General features: G+C 43.3%; 1 protein-coding gene across 2 annotated transcripts in view; it reads left to right on the top strand.

Moving 5' to 3' along the window:
* Positions 1 to 16,564, top strand: part of necab2 (N-terminal EF-hand calcium binding protein 2) — a 132,775-nt gene that overhangs the window by 90,055 nt on the left and 26,156 nt on the right. For both annotated transcript variants that reach the window (XM_046307238.1, XM_046307229.1), the window contains exons 6-7: positions 8,409 to 8,548; positions 10,069 to 10,196. In XM_046307238.1, coding sequence (XP_046163194.1) covers positions 8,409 to 8,548; positions 10,069 to 10,196 — 268 coding nt within the window. The remainder of the gene's footprint in view (positions 1 to 8,408; positions 8,549 to 10,068; positions 10,197 to 16,564) is intronic.

Here is a 16,564-nt window from a genome sequence, read left to right as displayed (position 1 = left end):
ACATTGCTTCAAACATTTTTATAATTTCTGTCATATCCCTTAAAGGGACAATCTGCCGTTGCTACATCCATTTTTGGATATATACCCATTGATTCTTGAAGAATATACCTTGAAAATATCTAATGAGCTTGTATCCCATCAGAACCCAAAATAGCATACGCCTCTTTTACTCCAATGTTTGTAAACATTGTAAATGTGTACAAAATACAGTTTTATATCTTTTTGTTTGAAGCCTGAAATGTGGCAAAAGGTCGCAAAGTTCAAGGGGGCTGAATACTTTCGCAAGGCACTGTAATTGCAAAAGGATTTTCTAATTATCAATTAGCCTTTTCAAATGATAAACTTGGATTAGGTAACATAACGTGCCATTGGAACACAGGAGTGATGGTTGCTGATACAGTTGAAGTCAGAAGTTTACATACACTTAGGTTGGGGTCATTAAAACTAGTTTTTCAACCACTCCACAAATTTCTTTTTAACAAACTATAATTTTGGCAAGTCAGTTAGGACATCTACTTTGTGCATGACACAAGTAATTTTTCCAACAATTGTTTACAGACAGATTATTTCAGTTATAATTCACTGTATTACAAATTCCAGTGGGTCAGAAGTTTACATACACTAAGTTTAAACAGCCTGCGTTTAAACAGCTTGGGAAATTCCAGAAAATGATGTCATGGCTTCTGATAGGCTAATTGAGATCATTTGAGTCAATTGGAGGTGGACCTGTGGATGTATTGCAAGGCCTACCTTCAAACTCAGTGCCTCTTTGCTTGACGTCATGGGAAAATCAAAAGAAATCAGCCAAAACCTCAGGAAAAAAGTTGTAGACCTCCACAAGTTTGGTTCATCCTTTGGAGCAATTTCCAAACACCTGAAGGTACCACGTTCATCTGTACAAACAATTGTACGCAAGTATAAACAGCATGGAACCACACAGCCATCATAGCGCTCAAGAAGGAGACGTGTTCTGTCTCTTAGAGATGAACGTACTTTGGTGCGAAAAGTGCAAATCAATCCCAGAACAAGAGCAAAGGACCTTATGAAGAGGCGGGAGGAAACAGGTACAAAAGTATTTATATCCACAACAAGTCCTATAATGACATAACCTGAAAGGCCGCTCAGCAAGGAAGAAGCCACTGCTCCAAAACCGCCATAAAAAAGCCAGACTACGGTTTGCAACTGCACATGGGGACAAAGATCATACTTTTTGGAGAAATGTCCTCTGGTCTGATGAAACAAACATAGAACTGTTTTGCCATAATGACCATCGTTATGTTTGGAGGAATAATGGGGAGGCTTGCAAGCTGAAGAACACCATCCCAACCATGAAGAACGGGGGTGGCAACATCATTTTGTGGGGGTGCTTTGCTGCAGGAGGGACTGGTGCACTTCACAAAATAAATGGCAACATGAGGAAGGAAAATTATGTGGGTATATTGAAGCAACATCTCAGGACATCAGTCAGGAAGTTAAAGTTTGGTCGCAAATGGGTCTTCCAAATGGACAATAATCCCAAGCATACTTCCAAAGTTGTGGCAAAATGGCTTAAGGACAACAAAGTCAAGGTATTGGAGTGGCCATCACAAACCCCTGACCTCAATCCCATAGAAAATTAGTGGGCAGAACTGAAAAAGCGTGTGCGAGCAAGGAGGACTACAAACCTGACTCAGTTACGCCAGCTCAGTCTGGAGGAATGGGCCAAAATTCACCCAACTTATTGTGGGAAGCTTGTGGAAGGCTACCCGAAGTGTTCTTCTGACCCACTGGGAATGTGGTGAAAGAAATAAAAGCTGAAATAAATCATTCTCTCTAGTATTTTTCTGACATTTCACATTCTTAAAACAAATTGGTGATCCTAACTGACCTGAGACAGGGAATCTTTTTACTATGATTAAATTATTAAATGTCAGCAATTGTGAAAAACTGAGTTTAAATGTATTTGGCTAAGGTGTATGTAAACTTCTGACTTCAACTGTAATTGGCCTCTGTACACCTATGTAGATATTCCATTAAAAATCTGCCGTTTCCAGCTACAATAGTTATTTACAACAATAACAATGTCTACCCTGTATTTCTGATCGATTTTATGTTATTTTAATGGCCGAAAATGTTTCAAAAACAAGGACATTTCTAAGTGATCCAAAAAATGTATGTAGCAACTACAGATTTCCCCTTTAAATATATCAAAAGTGTACAAGTTTGAGCATGTGTCCATTAGGCCTATGGACTTAAAAAAAATCAGCATTAATTAGATTGAGCAATAAAAGCCCCACTTTCTTCCATAGGCTTGGATCCTCACTACGCAGCTGTTACAAGATCACATTTTTCACTGGCTGTCCACTGGTTTCAAAAACAATGATTGATAGGCAGCTTAAACTCCTTGAATTCAACCATTATTAGGTTCAAATACACATTTAGATTTGTGAACAACAATCCACAGCAACCACAGTACGTAAGGCGTAAATAGCTAAATGAGAGAGCAGCAGTGTGATTCACATCAATGCGCTATGTTGATATCAATAATAAGTGATACCCGTATCACCGTAGACTACACCACTACTGTCATCCTTACTTCCAAGTGTTTATTCAAGTTGGATAACCTTTGGATGCCGACAGCAATCGCACCATTGGAAGACATAGCTTACAACTTTAGCCTACAAAAGCCTATTCCTGTGCTTTTTTGCATCAAACACATCTGATGTGTCATCATAGTGGTCTCTGATTTGTGGTCAAACTCGCTATGGTGGAACAAAATATTTTCAATGCTGATTTGAATGTCAGTGAGAATTGTTTTTCACAAATATCCTTTCTGATTTTAAAAGTAATCCTCAAAGTAATCATCTAGTTTTTCAAAAGTATCTGTAATCTGATTACAATCTTGTTGCTGGTAATGTAACAGATTACAGTTACCGTGTTTTTGTTGTTGTAATACCTTACATTATTACATGTAATCCGTTATTCCCCAACTCCCCAAGACAGGGTCAGCCTGACCTCCTGCAGAAACTCACACAGCCATGGAATGACAGACATCTGCAGCAAGTGGATGAAGAAAACATTTCACATTGTGGATTCACATACACAAACACACACACACACACACACACACACACACACACACACACACACACACACACACACACACACACACACACACACACACACACACACACACACACACACACAATAGAAGAGACAGTTTAATGATTGGCTTCTTTGACAGGAGGCTCCTCATCTCCTCTGTTCATTTTCTCCAGCACTAGATCTAATCCCAGTCTTGTAAAGTCTCTACAACATAGATCCAGCAGCCGCTGAATGGTTGTATCAGTGCCTGAATAACTGGATTATGTCCTGAGTCCTGCTTTTAAGCCTGGCTAATGCGATTGAGATTGAATCTTTTCTTTCATTTTCTCGGAAGCTTTGTCTAACTGGGTCTGCAGCAGGACCAGATCAGTTCTACTGATGCAGGCAGCACAGCACCTTTAGCTGTCTGTCACTGTTCAGACTCCAGCAGGGAATGAGTTTAAACCCAGAGAACATGACAAACCTTTCTTCAGCCACTCGAGAACGTGATAGTGTGAAAGTGTAACACTCTGTACCTGTGAACTTTCCCTCATGATACAATAGATGAAATACATTGTGACAAGTCCAACTTCGTCCTTGCCTAACTTCCCATATATCCGTCAATTTCAGGTCATGATAACGATGTTTTGCAATGATTAAGTACACAACAGACATCAGGTTGTAATGAAATATTCTTTAATATTGATATTGATTTTCCTTAAACATTTTCAGTCTTATGCAGAGCCTATTCTACCGCAAAGCCTTCCTCAGTCTTGCGCTCCCTCGATAGTCCAGCTGGTATGTAAACCTCCCGACAAAGGTGTGATCACTGTTGGGAGATAAATATGCAAAGATAACTTGTGTTTTTAACTAGTTTGAGGTTTAAACATTCCTAGTTACAGACTCCAAAGTCGCTGTTAGCTGACTTGAACCAATTAATAGTATCCTAACATCAGTAGTCAATATGTTTCTCAGCAACACCATTTACATATGCAAAAATCATATTTAAGCTAGGCCTTCCAATAAAGTATTTGACGATGCCAAGGCTACGGCTCACACATTATCATTAAGGAATCGTCAGGCAACGTCATCTTAGAAGTCGTAAAAATATGGGTTTCCAGGAGGTTATGTCTAGAAATGGATAAAAGTAACAAATATCACTCAACTCAATCCAGCTCTCTCTCTGTCTCATACCACATTCAACCCTCAGTATGTCTCACACAGTGACTCGTAGACCTTTCCTGTCTATGTCTGTATCTGTCCCTGGAGGGAGACCCTGTTAATAAAGAGACCATAGTCCTCACCAGGCTCTTCAGCTCACACACACAGAGCAGCAATTAGACCTCTATCACTGCTCATCATCATTAATCAGCCCACAGCAGCCAGGCTTAATGTTATCTATTAATTATCTCTCTCTCACTGTGTGAAGACCAACAGTGATAGGATCGGTGGCTGGCTGGGCTTTGTCTCAGGTGCTACCTGCTACTCACTGCACACTAATATTTAATATTTAACAATCCCATTAGTTAAAACAAAACCTTAACTCGTTTACCCACTTCTTTCATTCATTTTACAGGTACACCAAACACAAGATATACCTTATGGATGGCTCTGAACTGTATTAGAGATTTTGTGAAATGAGCCCTACAGTATTCACATGCATTTAGAGGCTATTTCTCCAAGCCTGCCATTTGAATAATCAGTTCTCCAGATGCATGTCATTTTCCTCAACCCTCTCATAGAGCTAGGAACCTCGTAACTTGTTAACGGTGCAGGGTTTTGAACCCACATCCTTTAACAGTCTGCACTCTTCACACACACACTTCCCTGAGTGTGCTAGATGACCTCTGTGTAATAGAATATGGGCCTGTGAGCCAACACTGTAGTATTCCCCCTGCCTGTGTTACTATCACACTACTAATGGACCTCTCTGTCTGTCTTCCCTAGAGGACCATTCAGCAGGCTGACCATTAGTGCAGTACACAAGGGCAACCACACACAGATAGAATTGCAAGATAAGCACCCTCCTTTCACGTATCATATTTTGCTCTACTTGTGTCTCATTTTGCTTAGATCAGTCAAATAGTCTCTGTCTGTGCATGAAATATAGTATACCAGAGTATACCAAACATTAGCAACCCCTTCCCAATATTGAGTTGCACCCCTCCACCCACCCTTTGCCCTCAGACAGCTTCAATTAACATACACTATGCACTATACACACATGTACACCTGGAGTTTGTGTTGATATGTGGTAGTGGAATAGGGGCCTGAGGGCACACACTTAGTGTTGGGAAATCTGTTGTGAATGCATTGTAATGTTTTTAAAATTGTATAACTGCCTTCATTTTTCTGGACCCCAGGAAGAGTACTGCTACAAATACACATTTGTCAGGGTATCAACTACAAGATGTCGAAAGCATTCAGGGATGCTGGCCCATGTTTACTCCAATGCTTCCCACAGTTGTGTCAAGATGGCTGGATGGATGTCCTTTGGGTGGTGGACCATTCTTGATACACATCGGAAACTGTTGAGCGTGACCCAGCAGTGTTGTAGTTCTTGACACACTCAAACCAGTGCGCCTGGCACCTACTACCATACCCCGTTGAAAGGCATTTAAATATTCTGTCTTGCCTATTCACCTTCTGAATGGCACACATGCACAATCCAAGTCTCAATTGTCTCAAGGCTTAAAAATAATTATTTAACCTGTATCCTCCCCTTCAACCTACATTGATTTAAGTGCATTTAATAGGTGACATCAATAAGGGATCATAGCTTTCACCTGGATTAACCTGGTCAATCTATGTCATGGAGAGAGCAGGTGTTCCTCTTGCAAATAATGGGGATGTTGGCCCTGTCGGGTGTTTGGAGAATGTCTTGTGCGTCTTGCTTGTTGAAGAAGAAATCTTTGTCTAATCCGAGGTGAGTGATCAATGTCCTGATATCCAGAAGCTCTTTTTTGCAGTAAGATACGGTTGCAGAAACATTATGTTCAAAATAAGTTACAAATAACGCGAAAAAAACACATAATAGCACAATTGGTTGGGCGCCCGTAAAGCTGCTGCTATTTCTTCCGGCGCCATTTTGTATAATCAAATTGTATTTGTCACAAGCGGCGAATAAAACAGGTGTAGTAGACCTTATAGTGAAATGCTTACTTACAAGCCCTTAACCAACAATGCAGTATGAAAATACCCCCCCCCTCCCAAAAAAGTAAGAGATAAGAATAACAAAAAATGAAAGAGCAGCAGTAAATAACAATAGCGGGGCTATATACAGGGGGTACAGGCACAGAGTCAATGTCAATGTGCAGGGGCACCGCTTTCAAGGTAATATGTACATGTAGGTAGAGTTATTAAAGTGACTATGCATAGATAATAACAGAGAGTAGCAGCAGCTTTCCGGGAGGGGGGGGGGGGGCAATGCAAATAGTTTGGGTAGCCATTTGATTAGCTGTTCAGGAGTCTTATTGTTTGGGGGTAGAAGCTATTTAGGAGCCTCTTGGACCTAGACTTGGCGCTCCGGTACCACTTGCCATGCGGTAGCAGAGAGAACAGTCTATGACTAGGGTGGCTGGTGTCTTTGACAATTTTTAGGGCCTTCCTCTGACACCGCCTGGTATAGAGGTCCTAGATGGCAGGTGATGACCTCGGTGATGTTCTGGGCCATACACACTACCCTCTGTAGTGCCTTGCGGTCGGAGTCCGAGCAGTTGCCATACCAGGCAGTGATGCAACCCATCAGGATGCTCTCGATGGTGCAGCTGTAAAACCAAATATTTTCAGTCTCCTGAATAGGTTATGTCATGCCCTCTTCATGACTGTCTTGTTGTGCTTGGACTGTGTTAGTTTGTTGGTGATGTGGACACCAAGGGACTTGAAGCTCTCAACCTGCTCCACTACATCCCCGTCGATGAGAATGGGGTTATGCTCAGAATCGGTCTGTGGTGGTATGTAGACAGCTACGAGAAATACAGATGAAAACTCTAGGTAGATAGTGTGGTCTACAGCTTATCATGAGATACTCTACCGCGAGCAAAACCTCGAGACTTCCTTAGATATTGTGCACCAGCTGTTGTTCACATATATGCATAGGCCCATTCTATTCTGCCTGCATCTTTACTATACCAGCTCCGCAATGTCCATAGTGTGCAAATAGAGTACACATTTATAACTGTTCTATTAGATTGCTTCAGTAGCTTCTCTAATGTCACATTTAAATACATATTTCATATTTGATGATCCGACTTGGAATAATATTGTCACGATCGTCATAAGAAGTGGACCAAAGCGCAGTGTGGTGTGAATGCATCATTTTAATGGATGACGAAAACACGAAGTAAACTGAACAAAACAATAAATGAACAACAACCGTGAAGCTATATACCAAATGTGCTGACACAAGCAACTAACATAGACAATCACCCACAACCTACAATGACAAAACAGGCTACCTAAATATGGTTCCCAATCAGAGACAACGACTAACACCTGCCTCTGATTGAGAACCATATCAGGCCAAACACAGAAACAGACAAACTAGACATACAACATAGAATGCCCACTCAGATCACACCCTGACCAAACAAAACCTATAAACATACAAAGCAAACTATGGTCAGGGCGTGACAAATATTAATTATTTGGTATTCAATCACCAGATACACCAATACAAAGATTCAGCACGTTGCCTCACTTTTTCTTTTCATACCAGTATGAAAACTGTTTCTGAACCTACAGCCGACATTTGCTGAGATAATGGTATTCGATATTCACTTTCTGTTTTCTTGGCCTGTTTTTCTGTCATAAGAAATGATCAGTCTGATGTAACAAAGTGTTCCAATTATCTCAATAATCTTAGTGTGTGTCTGCTTACAAGAGCTGACAATTAAGTTTATCGCAAATAATATAAAGCTTGTTTGACAGCACGGACCATTTCCCCACAATGACAAAGCAGAAAGAATATTGATTATTTCAACCAGTTAAATTAACCTGACAATAGATGAGTATGGCCAAGGCTGCATCCTAGCGGCCTTTGAAACAGAAACTGTCCTTAGATCTGTCTGACTGTGCAGTTCTGAGCCAGGTTAAAAACTCCTTAAATGTTATCACCCTATTTTTAATATTTTTCTCTTAACCTTAGCGAAAGTGTCTGTCTTCAACTTTGACAAACCCTTAAACACTCAGGAACGTTGAAATGTGCATTTGGCAAAAAGCACTCTGCAGGAGGGAAGCTTTCATAGGCAGTGAAAGACATAGAGGGGGACTTACCTGATATGTGTTCAGGAGATGTGCAGAAAGGTGCCAAGGCTTCTCTCATTCTCTATCTCTTCTCTCCCCAGGTGTACGAGCGAGGGACCAACGTGGAGCAATTTGTTACTCGCTTCCTGTTGAAGGAATCAGCAAATCAGATCCAGTCTCTGCTAAACTCGGTGGAAAGTGCTGTGGATGCTATTGACGAGCAGCATTGTAGCCAATCAGGGTGAGTCGTCGAGGGAGGAGGGAAAGGAAAAGGGAAAGGGGGATACCTAGTCAGTTGTACAACTGAATGCCTTCAAATGAAATGTGTCTTCCGCATTTAACCCAACCCCTCTGACTCAGAGAGGTGCGGGGGGCTGCCTTAATCGTCCTTGTCAGGACGCCACTGCTGTGTCATGTCATTATGTGTGAAATTGAGACTGGCAGTTCCCCAAATCAAAAGTCACTCTGGTTCCTAGCTACACTACATTACCAAAAGTATGTGGACACCGGAATATCGAACATTTAATTCCAAAATCATGGGCATTAATATGGAGTTGGTCACCCGTTTGCTGCTATAACAGCTTCCACTCTTCTGGGAAGGCTTTCCACTAGATGTTGGAATTTTGCTGCGGGGACTTGCTTCCATTCAGCCACAAGAGCATTTGTGAGGTCAGGCACTGATGTTGGGCGATTAGGCTTGGCTCCCAGTCGGTGTTACAATTAATCCCAAAGGTGTTTGATGGGGTTGAGGTCAGCGCTTTGTGCAGGACAGTCAAGTTCTTCCACACCGATCTTGAAAAACAATTTCTGTATGGTCCTCGCTTTGTGCACAGATTCATTGTCATGCTGAAACAGGAACTGGCCTTCTCCAAACCGTTGCCACAAAGTTGAAACCACAGAATCGTCAAGAATGTCATTGTATGCTGTAGCGTTAAGATCTCCCTTCACTGGAACTAAGGGGCCTAGCCCGAAACCATGTAAAACAGCCCCAGATCATTATTCCTCCTCCACCAAACTTTACAGTTGGCACTATGCATTTGGACACGTAGTGTTCTTCTGGCATTCGCCAACCCCAGATTAGTCCATCAGACTGTGAAGCGTGATTCATCACTACAGAGAACACGTTTTCACTGCTCCAGAGTCCAATGGCGGTTTGATTTACACCACTCCAGCCGATGCTTGGCATTGTGCATAGTGATTTTAGGCTTGTTTGCGGCTGCTCAGCCATGGAAACCCATTTCATGAAGCTCCCTACAAACCATTATTGTGCTGATGTTGCTTCAAAAGGCAGTTTGGAACTCTGTAGTGAGTGTTGCAAACGAGGACAGATGATTTTTATGCGCTACACGCTTCAGCACTCAGCGGTCCCGTTCTGTGAGCTTGTGTGGCCTACCACTTCATGCTGAGCCGTTGTTGATCGTAAAAGTTTCCACTTCACAATAACGGCACTTACAGTTGAACGGGCCAGCGCTAGCAGGGCAGAAATTTGACGAACTGACTTGTTAAAGGTGGCATCATATGACGGTGCTACGTTGAAAGTCAATGAGCTCTTCAGTAAGGCCATTCTACTGACAATGTCACCTGTCAGGAACGAGTGTGGCTGAAATAGCCGAATCTACTAATTTCAAAGGGTGTCCACATACTTTGTATATATAGTGTATGTGCCTGCTGTACTTACTGTGTTCCTCCGTTATCATCCCTCTCTCTCTCATGCCTCTCTCTTTATCTCTCTGTTTCTCATCCCTCTCTCTCTATGTGAAGGTATCCCACTAAGGTCAGTCCACGGGTTCCAGAGAAACGTTATGAAAAACCAGTGCCTGACTACCCTCCTAACAACAGAGTCCGTACTGCCAAGGATGTTGCCCCAAGGAACATCAACACTGCTACAGGTCAGACCTCTGCCATGTGTCACGCACATGCTACACTGATGTACATCTCTCATTGAAGTAGGTTTGTATTGATTGCAGTCGATTGTCCAATCTGAAGATTCATTTAATTTAAAAAAATTATTTATTTTTTATTTCACCTTTATTTAACCAGGTAGGCTAGTTGAGAACAAGTTCTAATTTGCAACTGCGACCTGGCCAAGATAAAGCATAGCAGTGTGAACACACAACACAGAGTTACACATGGAGTAAACAATTAACAAGTCAATAACACAGTAGAAAAAAAGGGGAGTCTATATACAATGTGTGCAAAAGGCATGAGGAGGTAGGCAAATAATTACAATATTGCAGATTAAGACTGGAGTGATAAATGATCAGATGATCATGTACAGGTAGAGATATTGGTGTGCAAAAGAGCAGAAAAGTAAATAAATAAAAACTGTGGGGATGAGGTAGGTGAAAATGGGTGGGCTATTTACCAATAGATTATGTACAGCTGCAGCGATCGGTTAGCTGATGTTTGAAATTGGTGAGGGAGATAAAAGTCTCCAACTTCAGCGATTTTTGCAATTCGTTCCAGTCACAGGCATTGAAGCTCGTTTGGAGGTTAGATAGCACAGTGTCCAATGACGGGCCGAAAGTATATAGAATGGTGTTGTCTGCGTAGAGGTGGATCAGGGAATCGCCCGCAGCAAGAGCAACATCATTGATATATACAGAGAAAAGAGTCGGCCCGAGAATTGAATCCTGTGGCACCCCCATAGAGACTGCCAGAGGACCGGACAGCATGCCCTCCGATTTGACACACTGAACTCTGTCTGCAAAGTAATTGGTGAACCAGGCAAGGCAGTCATCCGAAAAACCGAGGCTACTGAGTCTGCCGATAAGAATATGGTGATTGACAGAGTCGAAAGCCTTGGCAAGGTCGATGAAGACGGCTGCACAGTACTGTCTTTTATCGATGGCGGTTATGATGTCGTTTAGTACCTTGAGTGTGGCTGAGGTGCACCCGTGACCGGCTCGGAAACCAGATTGCATAGCGGAGAAGGTACGGTGGGATTCGAGATGGTCAGTGACCTGTTTGTTGACTTGGCTTTCGAAGACCTTAGATAGGCAGGGCAGAATGGATATAGGTCTGTAACAGTTTGGGTCCAGGGTGTCTCCCCCTTTGAAGAGGGGGATGACTGCGGCAGCTTTCCAATCCTTGGGGATCTCAGACGATATGAAAGAGAGGTTGAACAGGCTGGTAATAGGGGTTGCGACAATGGCGGCGGATAGTTTCAGAAATAGAGGGTCCAGATTGTCAAGCCCAGCTGATTTATACGGGTCCAGGTTTTGCAGCTCTTTCAGAACATCTGCTATCTGGATTTGGGTAAAGGAGAACCTGGAGAGGCTTGGGCGAGGAGCTGCGGGGCGGCCGGAGCTGTTGGCCGAGGTAGGAGTAGCAAGGCGGAAGGCATGGCCAGCCGTTGAGAAATGCTTGTTGAAGTTTTCGATAATCATGGATTTGTCGGTGGTGACCGTGTTCCCTAGCCTCAGTGCAGTGGGCAGCTGGGAGGATGTGCTCTTGTTCTCCATGGACTTCACAGTGTCCCAGAACTTTTTGTAGTTGGAGCTACAGGATGCAAACTTCTGCCTGAAGAAGCTGGCCTTAGCTTTCCTGACTGACTGCGTGTATTGGTTCCTGACTTCCCTGAACAGTTGCATATCGCGGGGAATGTTCGATGCTATTGCAGTCCACCGCAGGATGTTTTTGTGCTGGTCGAGGGCAGTCAGGTCTGGAGTGAACCAAGGGCTGTATCTGTTCGTAGTTCTGCATTTTTTGAACGGAGCATGCTTATCTAAAATGGCGAGGAAGTTACTCTTAAAGAATGACCAGGCATCCTCAACTGACGGGATGAGGTCAATGTCCTTCCAGGATACCCGGGCCAGGTCGATTAGAAAGGCCAGCTCACAGAAGTGTTTTAGGGAGCGTTTGACAGTGATGAGGGGTGGTCGTTTGACTGCGGCACCGTAGCGGATACAGGCAATGAGGCAGTGGTCGCTGAGATCCTGGTTGAAGACAGCGGAGGTGTATATGGAGGGCCAGTTGGTCAGGATGACGTCTATGAGGGTGCCCTTGCTTACAGAGTTAGGGTTGTACCTGGTGGGTTCCTTGATGATTTGTGTGAGATTGAGGGCATCTAGCTTAGATTGTAGGACTGCCGGGGTGTTAAGCATATCCCAGTTTAGGTCACCTAACAGAACAAACTCTGAAGCTAGATGGGGGGCAATCAATTCACAAATGGTGTCCAGGGCACAGATGGGAGTTGAGGGGGGTTGGTAGCAGGCGGCAACAGTGAGAGACTTATTTCTGGAGAGAGTAATTTTCAGAATTAGTAGTTCGAACTGTTTGGGTATGGACCTGGAAAGTATGACATTACTTTGCAGGCTATCTCTGCAGTAGACTGCAACTCCTCCCCCTTTGGCAGTTCTATCTTGACGGAAGATGTTATAGTTGGGTATGGAAATCTCAGAATTTTTGGTGGCCTTCCTGAGACAGGATTCAGACATGGCAAGAACATCAGGGTTAGCAGAGTGTGCTAAAGCAGTGAGTAAAACAAACTTAGGGAGGAGGCTTCTGATGTTGACATGCATGAAACCAAGGCTTTTTCGATCACAGAAGTCAACAAATGAGGGTGCCTTGGGACATGCAGGGCCTGGGTTTACCTCCACATCACCCCGGAACAGAGAAGGAGTAGTATGAGGGTGCGGCTAAAGGCTATCAAAACTGGTCGCCTAGAGCGTTGGGGACAGAGAATAAGAGGAGCAGGTTTTTGGGCATGGTAGAATATATTCAGGGCATAATGCGCAGACAGGGGTATGGTGGGGTGCGGGTACGGCTGAGGTAAGCCCAGGCACTGGGTGATGATGAGAGAGGTTTTATCTCTGGACATGCTGGTTGTAATGTGTGAGGTCACCGCATATGTGGGAGGTGGGACAAAGGAGGTATCAGGGGTATGAGGAGTGGGACTAGGGGCTCCATTGTGAACTAAAACAATGATAACTAACCTGAGCAACAGTATACAAGGCATATTGACATTTGAGAGAGACATACAGCGAGGCATACAGTAATCACAGGTGTTGAATTGGGAAAGCTAGCTAAAACAGTGGGTGATACAACAGCTAATCAGCTAGCATAACAACAGCAGGTAAAATGGCATTGACTAGGCAACGGGGCCGACAGATAAAACAAACAAGCAGAATGGACTACCGTGATTAATGGACAGTCCAGCATGCATCAGCTATGTAGCCAAGTGATCAGAGTCCAGGGGGCAGTGGTGGATGGGGCAGGGGGGCTGGACTGGCGAGTGTTACCCAGGTTAAAAAACTAACCATGACTAAATAGCTTGTAGCTAGTTAGCTGGTTAGCTTCTGGAGGTTCTTGAGTGTGTTCTAAAAATTTAAAATAATATCGATTCCGTATCACATTGGGTGAGGCAGGTTTCCGGAAGGTATAAACAAATTTTAAAAAATTGGGAAGAGATAGAAAGTATATATGGGCCACTGCGTGTTTGGGACGCGGCGATGCAGACGGTTAGCAGGCCTGTGCTAACAAGCTAACAGATTAGCAGGCCGGGGTAAACAAGGTAGTAGTTAGCGGACCTGGGCTAAACAAGCTAGCTGTTAGCATGCCGAATTAGCAAGCAAGGAGATAGCGAGGGCTAGAGAGTTAGCCTTTGGAGGATGTCGCGATGGGGTGAGTCTGTTTATTCCTCTTCATGCAGTGACATCGGTCGTGGGTCCGGGTATTGTAGCCCAGGAGTATGCTAGGAGCACAGGAGCTCTGGCCGGGCTAGCTTCAAGCTACGTGGGTGGAAACGCTAGCCAGGAGTAATCAACCAGGGTTGCAGTTTAGCTCGATAGCTAGTTGTGAAGATCCAGCTGAAAAATGTTCCGTTTGCGGTGGGAATCCGGGGATAAAAAAATAAATAGGTCCGTTATGCTCTGGTTAGCGTCGCGTTGTTCGAACTGGCGAGAGCTTTCCGAGCTAAAGGTTAGCTGATGACCGGTTAGCTGAAGACCGCTAGCATAGCTGGTGGTTAGCTGGCTAGCTTCAGTTGAGGGGTTCCGGTTCCGAAGTAAATATAAATACTTTAGGAAAAGTAGCTACATTGGGTGAGGCGGGTTGCAGGAGAGTATTTGGAAGCTTAGGTTTAGCAAAATGTTTTTAAAGGTATGCGAAGAAAAATAGAGACATTATTTACAGAGGGACGACAGGACGAATTACTGCTATGCCATCTTATACTTACTGCTACGCCATCTTGGAGTGATGTACTCTAACTTTTTTCTCCTTTAGTCTCCCCAGAGACACATCACATTTAAGCATAATGTAGCCTTGTCACCTCAACCAAATGCAATGTAAATGTTTTCTGGATGAAGTGTGACACATTTGTCGGTTGCATTTGTGATAAGCTTGAAGAGAAGCATGGGAGCATTAATCAAGTGCAATGGAAATCAAAAACTCTGTTCTCTTCAGGCAGAGTGATTTATTTCCCATTTTCTATCTCAATCTCAATCAATCATCAACAGAAACATGGAGATGTGCCTGGCAGCTCTAGCTCTCCCACAGAGGAGAGAAGTAGAAGGGAGGGAGGGAGGCAGAGAGAGGGAGGAAGTGAGGGAGGAAGTGAGGGAGGAAGTGAGGGAGGCAGAGTGAGGGAGGCAGGGAGGCAGGGAGGCAGAGCAAGGGAGGCAGGCCGAGGGAGGGGGGCAGAAAAAGGGAGGGAGGGGATATACAATGACACAGATCGATCAAGTAGGCATATATATTCTGCACTGCAGCCCTCACTTTGGGTTCGGGGGCAAGACACTGTAGAGAAGGTTTAAGCACAAACAGCTAGTATATTTATGGCTATCCGTAGCAATAACAAAATGGTCTTCTAAAACCATTGTATATGCCAGACACCATCATTTTTTAAAGTTTTCCTTAATTTGGAACCACAATGAAGTGTAAGCTGTTTCATGGTGCTTCTTCTCAAAGTCGATTCTGGAATCAATCCATTTAAATCAGATTGCATAACGTACAGCATTTAGAGCAGTTACAGAAACCATAAACAAAGAGTGCCCCGTCATCATGCATGCAGTAGATAAGCATTACGTAAGTATCCAGTGGTTTGGAAGTAGACCATAAGTGCTGAAAACGGTAACTTTTCAATGGGGATAAATAATCCCTATTTCCCTGAATCCATTCCTGTATTTAAATTAGAGCACGGCTCCACGGCTCCACTGCAAAGCTGGAGCTTCTGCCTATGGCCTCACAAATTAATTCAATTTTTTTTGTGACACAGATAGAGGCCAATAATTCCCTTTGAAGTTCAGCAGTGTTTTCTACCCATCGCCACTCTCTTCCTCTCTCTTCTCTTCCTCCCTGCTATAGATTCCATCTCTCTCCATGTGTAATGAAACCCTCAGATAGCTTCTTAACACTGAGTCACATACTGTGAATACTCATAGGCTATTGATACTCCCTTCCACTCACTTGCTGTAACAAATGATATGTTGTAAGAAAGAAGTGCCACTTTTGAAGGGTTTTGAGAGGTATTCAGTGACTTAATTGATTTAGGAATGACGCGCATTGAGAAGGAGGGCTATGAGATTGATTAGCAGTATATCATGAAGTAGCCATTTCATTTCCTGTGCTACCCAGACTCCTTGCTCCGGACAAACGCTTACGCCTCTCCCATGGATGTTAGTTTCTTCTCCACAATAAGTCTGGATCTGAGTACTTGCCCAACCCTTCAACAAAAGCGAACACTTTTGGGTCCGTCTGATTGGTCCAGAAACTAATGGGTTGGGCCAGAGCCAGAACACTAGTGGGTAAAAGCAGCAGTTTGAAAATGTGTCATTGGCTTTGATACTCTGATTGGTTAAAGACAATCCAATTTGCGTATTACTTTGTTTTTTACAACACCCCTCGTGCCTCTCGTCACCAAATCAAATCAAATTGTATTTGTACATACACATGGTTAGCAGATGTTAATGCGAGTGTAGCGAAATGCTTGTGCTTCCAGTTCCGACAATGCAGTAATAACCAACATGTAATCTAGCTAACAATTCCAAAACTACTACCTAATAGACGCAAGTGTATGGGGATAAAGGATATGTACATAAAGATATATGAATGAGTGATGGTACAGAGCGGCATAGGCAAGATACAGTAGATGGTATCGAGTACAGTATATACATATGAGATGAGTATGTAAACAAAGTGGCATAGTTAAAGTGGCTAGTGATACATGTATTACATAAAGATGCAGTAGATGATATAGAGTACAGTATATACGTATACATATGAGATGAATAATGTAGGGTATGTAAACATTATATTA

Source organism: Oncorhynchus gorbuscha, linkage group LG02 (assembly GCF_021184085.1).
Source record: "Oncorhynchus gorbuscha isolate QuinsamMale2020 ecotype Even-year linkage group LG02, OgorEven_v1.0, whole genome shotgun sequence".
Taxonomy (NCBI): domain Eukaryota; kingdom Metazoa; phylum Chordata; class Actinopteri; order Salmoniformes; family Salmonidae; genus Oncorhynchus; species Oncorhynchus gorbuscha.
This window is presented reverse-complemented; position numbering and strand designations above follow the sequence as displayed.